General features: G+C 36.6%; 1 protein-coding gene across 1 annotated transcript in view; it reads left to right on the forward strand.

The window, feature by feature from the left end:
• Window positions 1-5,321, forward strand: part of LOC126199695 (uncharacterized) — a 130,889-nt gene extending 125,568 nt beyond the window's left edge. The window contains exon 7 of the mRNA XM_049936625.1: window positions 2,346-5,321. Within this exon, the coding sequence (XP_049792582.1) occupies window positions 2,346-2,524 (179 nt within the window). The 3' untranslated portion in view covers window positions 2,525-5,321. The remainder of the gene's footprint in view (window positions 1-2,345) is intronic.
• The last annotated feature ends 679 nt before the right edge of the window (window positions 5,322-6,000 follow it).

Consider the following 6,000-nt stretch of genomic DNA (forward strand, 5'->3'; position numbering starts at 1 on the left):
TGCTCGATTGGACACAGATCTGGTGATCAAGCGGGCCAAGGCAACATGCAGACACTGTACAGAGCATATTGGGTTACAACAGCAGCATGTGGGCAGGCGTTATCATACTGGGAAACATCCTCTGGAATTCTGTTCACAGATTAACATACAAATTGGCAGTCAGGGTGTGTGAGATATATTTCCAGGAGTAGGTCCATTGTGTTTAGCACACAGACAGGTTGGTTGCAGGCCCTCAACTGACCTCCTCCTAACCAACACATGGCCAACACTAAGGCAGAAACAGCTTTCAGCAGCGAACACAACAGACCTACATCCTACACTCCAATGAGCTCTCACATGACACCACTTAAGTCACAAATGGCAGTTATGTGTGCGGTCAGTGGAATGCATACTACAGGGCACCTGGCTTGGAGTTGTCCTTGAAGTAACTCATTTGTAACAGTTCATTGTGTCACTGCAGTGCAAACTGCTGCTCAAGTTGTTGCTGTGTATGCAGCACAAATCCCCAGAGCCATATACTGAACATGATGGTCTTCCCACTCGGTAGTGCCATGTGGCTGTCTGGACACATTCCCCTAACCACTGCTGCCAGCAGCCATGTATAGTGGCTACATTCCTGCCAAGTCTTTCTGCAGTATTGCGGAAGGAACATCCAGCTTCTCTTAGCCCTATTACTCAACCTCGTTCAAACTCAATCAGATGTTGACAACGGTGTCATTGTCACCTTAAAGTCATTCTTAACTAATATCAACTCACCACATCCAGTCTCAAAGATAACTGATGCCCATGACTGTTACAGCATGTATTTAAAGCAAACCTGATTTGCATCATCATAGTGACATTACTAATGCCACTCTTATACGACTGACGCTAAATTTGTCTAAAAACAAAGATGATGTGACTTACCAAATGAAAGTGCTGGCAGGTCGACAGACTCACAAACAAACACAAACATACACACAAAATTCAAGCTTTCGCAACAAACTGTTGCCTCATCAGGAAAGAGGGAAGGAGAGGGAAAGACGAAAGGATGTGGGTTTTAAGGGAGAGGGTAAGGAGTCATTCCAATCCCGGGAGCGGAAAGACTTACCTTAGGGGGAAAAAAGGACGGGTATACACTCGCACACACACACATATCCATCCACACATATACAGACACAAGCAGAATTTGAATAGACATCATCTTTCGATGTAGAAATGTGCCTACCTACTTTTGTCTATGTCACACAGTTCCTTCTTGGCATTGCAATTTTATATTAATTTTCCCCCTGTCAGTACATGATAAATGTGTTACAAATGGTAGAAATTAGTTTACTCACCAGTAATTGCCATTTAAAATGAGATTTCCAGTGCTGCATTTATTAACAATGGCAGTCTTTGGTAAAGACCTGTATTGAATTTGTTAATATTTGCATTTGCATTACTGTGTTGTCCTTTGCCTTATACTTTTGATATTTGCCTCTGTGCTTTTTTTTTCATTTTTTCTCGATTGAGTGCTTGTTTTTATTGGAAAATCTTTGTGTACTTTACAAAGCCTGACAGAGTGCTTACTGCTTAGTGTCAAGAGTCTCCGCCTTTAACACGAAGATAAGTGAGTTAGTGATGACAATTTAACCAACATATTCAAAAACTGTCAAGAAAACTCTTTGTATTCTATTTTTTTACATCATGTTCTGTTACGTTTTGTATGTCTTGATAAGTACTGAAGGTAAAATAAAAACCTTCAGAATGCCTCTTAATTTTTTTAGCTTCATTTTATGAGACGTTGTGGTGTTTTGGCCTAGCTGAAGTAAAAAAGTAATGTTCTCATAACATTTGTAATCAAATAAAATTTCTTTTTTATATTGTAATAACAAAATAAGCAGTTTATAAGTACATCATTACACATTATTAGAAGTGAAGTTGAAATTGTTACAGACTTTCAACACTGTACAAAGGTGGAATGAACCCTCCACCTGCCTATTTGCATGCCAGCCACATTAAACTAGCTTGTGGAAATTTTCATTTTACCATACAGAATGTTTATAATAAGGGAGCAGAGATTATAAGTTTCCCTTCTCTCTGATATGCATGAGATACATGTGCCTTTTTTATTTCATATTCAGTAAATCATGAATAGTTTAGTGGTATTAGTAATTTCTTGTGTAATCTGTCAGAGTTAAATTGATATATGAGCTTCATGTTTTTGTATTTCATGGGTGCTGATATTCAGCTGTATTACCTACACAGTGACAGAAAAATTTGTTTCGTAACTTATATTAGCTGTAATTGTAGTGCATATTAATATAACTTTTTAAAATGTATTTACTATAATTTCTATATTAGATTCTTTTTTCCATTTGCAGATCTCACAGATAATACTGTTCTTTACACCGTGCTTTGGCTACCATATCGTTTTTATCACATCATATCTTACATACTGCTGCTATTATTAATAATTTTCAATCTCTCATTATCTGTGGTTGCTAAGACATATAGAAGAATATCAAATGGATTTAAGTCTTGCCGGTTTTCACATGTTTAGAGAAGATTATAAATTTATTTTCTTTACGTGCACCATGATATAGCATGAGTTCTTTTAAACTGCACCAGTTTTGTAAGAACCAGGTAGCAATAATATCGTAACATCATTTTTATGTTGAAAATGCCCATATAATCACTATTTGTAAATGCATTCTGGTCATTTGAAGGTATCATGTTTTGTGACATCCTTCAGTTTCAGTATTTTTCTCTTTTTTAACAATGTATTGTTACTGTATAGATTTTATAAAGCATTCTGCCTGCATGAGCTATCTACTCCAGTATTAATACTACTCCTCCATGCCCCATTTGTAAGATTACATTGGATAGACTGTATAATTTCTAATTCTCTGTTTAAAGTTTCTGTGTTTTCATGTGTTTGTGTCATGTAAGAATACAGGGTTCAATAACATTTTTAATGAGCACAATTCAGAACACCTACAGTTAGAGTATTTCTTTTTCTTTCACCCTTTTTCTATTTTTCTCCAGTCGTGCAAGAACCAAACAAATCAGTGCATTAAACAGTAGATTAACTAAATGAGAAAAAAACATAAAATAAAAAATAAAGGAAATACTGTCAGATTATATCATTTGTTCATTTGAGGGAACTATATTTCCTTTGAGTTATATACTGCAATTCACCAACTGCTATTTATAAAGTAATGACTAAGTACAAAGTGAAAATTCTAGGTTATGTACAAAGTTAATCCCATAATTTTTTTTCTGATCAGTTCCTAATTTTCACGACTTGGCTGTTTCCATGTCGTAATGTGGTGAATTTATATTGTATGGTATCAATGAAATGACATATCCAGTATTATTATAATGTAAGAAAGTTTTATAAATATTACGAATAATCTATTGAAAATGTATGTACACTAATTTTGATTTTAGGTTGACATATGTCACTGCAGGCGAAAGATTGCCACATTGTACTTATACTTTACTCATCAACAGTTGAGTATTCTAACTGTGAAATAACATTTGGTTCATTATTAATTTGGCTTATCAATTTCTCTCTACTTGCTTTGTTTCACAACAGCAAAGCTATCCAGTTTTAAAGTATGTGGAATCCTGCCAAGGCTGCTTAAGGCCTTTCAGATATTTGATTTGATAAATGTATTTTGAAAGCATGATTTGACTGTAGTGCAGCAGCAACTAATAGTTGTAGTTTGGTTATTATTGTATTCCAGAACATTTTTTTGAGTAGGGCTTGTAAAAATTCTTGCCCTCACTGCATTTTGTTTTCAGAGCTTTCCCTAATAAATTCCAACATGTAGATATTGACTGGACACCAATTTGATTCTTATGTTTCTCAATGCCTTGTTTCTGTACTACAGTGTTATAGCAATTCATGAAATATATTCAGACAAATAAAGAGCATCCACTTGTCCTCAAGAGAGCTGATAATGTCTGAGAAATTGCTAATGACCAAAGTAAATATTTACATGTAGTTAATACTTCAGTTTCTGTACCCTTTGTAGCCTGTATGTGACAGAATTCCAGATATTTTTACCATCCTTTAAGTATTATTTGCAAAGAGAAAACACATTTTTGAAATAAAAAAATTCTTCTTTAAACTAACAATAAAGTAAAATACACTTGCTTTCAGTTTAGCACAGGAACTGTGCAGGACTTGCACAAAAACATGGAAAAACAAAAAAATCAGTACATTAAGATGCCTATTATGGTGTAGGAAACCCATTGGCTTTCAAAACAACTTCCAGTTAGAATGGATAAGTACAGACCCGTATGGTTTTTAAGGGCATTATTCCTGCAAGTTCAGTTACCAGTGATGGAGGTGGATAGTGATCATACATCCTTTTCTCCAAAGTAGATTACAATGCCTCAATTATATTGAGATCTGATCAAGTGTTGTGACCAGGGGAGTTGTGACAGTTCATTTTCATGCTCACAAAGCCAGTCCTGGACAATGCAAGCTGTGTGAACAGAGGCCCAATCCTATTGGAACATAGCATCATTCTCACTGGGGAACAAACATTATAACAAGGGGTGGGCCTGATTCACCAAAATGTCCACATAACCCTTGGCAGTAATGCAACCGTGCACAGTAATCAGGGGGCCCATGGAACAACACACTATGGCTGCCCATATCATCGCTGAACCCCCGCCATCTTTCACTTTTGGGGTTAAATTTCACCATAAGTTGGAAACAGTGTCAAAAAAGACTCATACGACCAAATGACTTTCTTCCATTGCCCCACAGTCTACATTTTATGGCTTCAGCATCACTTTTTTGTGCTATGGGCATTTGCATCACTGATGAGTGGTTTTGGCATTCCAGTTTTGTCCTGAAATTCCCTGCTTATGGAACCCCCTTCACATTTTTGCGCCAACAGGTTTTTGCGATTGCAGTACTTTGCAGCTGTTGTCCTCTTATTTTTTGTCACATTTCTCTCCAGTGACTATTTGTTACAATCACTCAATACACTCTTTCATCCGCATTGTAACTTAGCAGATGACTTTTTTCCACTTCCCGTGTGTGCAGCAGTGACTATTTGTTACAATCACTCAATACACTCTTTCATCCGCATTGTAACTTAGCAGATGACTTTTTTCCACTTCCCGTGTGTGCAGTATAAATTTTCGCTATGGTGACCCTTGAAACACAAAACATGTCAGCTCCATTGGTTGCAGAAGCACCAACAACACGCCCACATTCAAATTCACTTAGCCCCAATGTAATCCACTCGCAACTACACAGAACATTGTTCTGGCCATGAATGACACTTACAATGTACAGGTACTCTTCATGGTCAAATACAACAGTGCAACCTGCAAGCTTGGCTAGCCACTGCATTTATGTTAAAGCACGCATGTGTCTTGGTGTTTCCATGTGTTTGTCCAACTCTTGTATTTAAATTAAAATAAAATTTCAGTTGAAAATAATTTGTGTAAATGCTTGTTCATAAATGTAACAATAATTTAGACTTTCATGGTACAATATCACAATCGGGACACCTCAACATTGGCCGCTTCGTGTGCAGATGACACAGGGAAAGGGGAGATTTTGAAGTAACATAATTTTCAAGACTAAACACAGATTTGATGAAAGTGGATGTAAACAGTATACTACTAACGTTTTCACTACAGAGTGTCACAAACTGTCTCTTTACTTCTTAAAGAACATATCAGAAAGATTTACTCCGTTTTGGTTTTCATATTGTAATAGCATCCTATGGATACTCCAGAATACCCAGTCTAGCTTGTTTTGGGACTAGCAATGGTTTTTTCTTCACATGAACACACCAAGCAGATGTTACTGTTGCAATACCACCCTCATGATTACAAAATCAAGGGCCAGTGACACCACCATATTACATGGTACACCATGCTGTAACTTGGAACTGTGTAATGGACGCCTGTGAAACCTGTAAGGATTTCCCTGTGCTCAGTAATGGAAGTTTTGTTTGTTAACACTTCTTTTAAGATGGAAGTAGGCTTTAGCTGATGTCCATA

The sequence above is a fragment of the Schistocerca nitens genome, chromosome 1 (genome assembly GCF_023898315.1).
Source record: "Schistocerca nitens isolate TAMUIC-IGC-003100 chromosome 1, iqSchNite1.1, whole genome shotgun sequence".
In the NCBI taxonomy this organism is placed as follows: Eukaryota; Metazoa; Arthropoda; class Insecta; order Orthoptera; family Acrididae; genus Schistocerca; species Schistocerca nitens.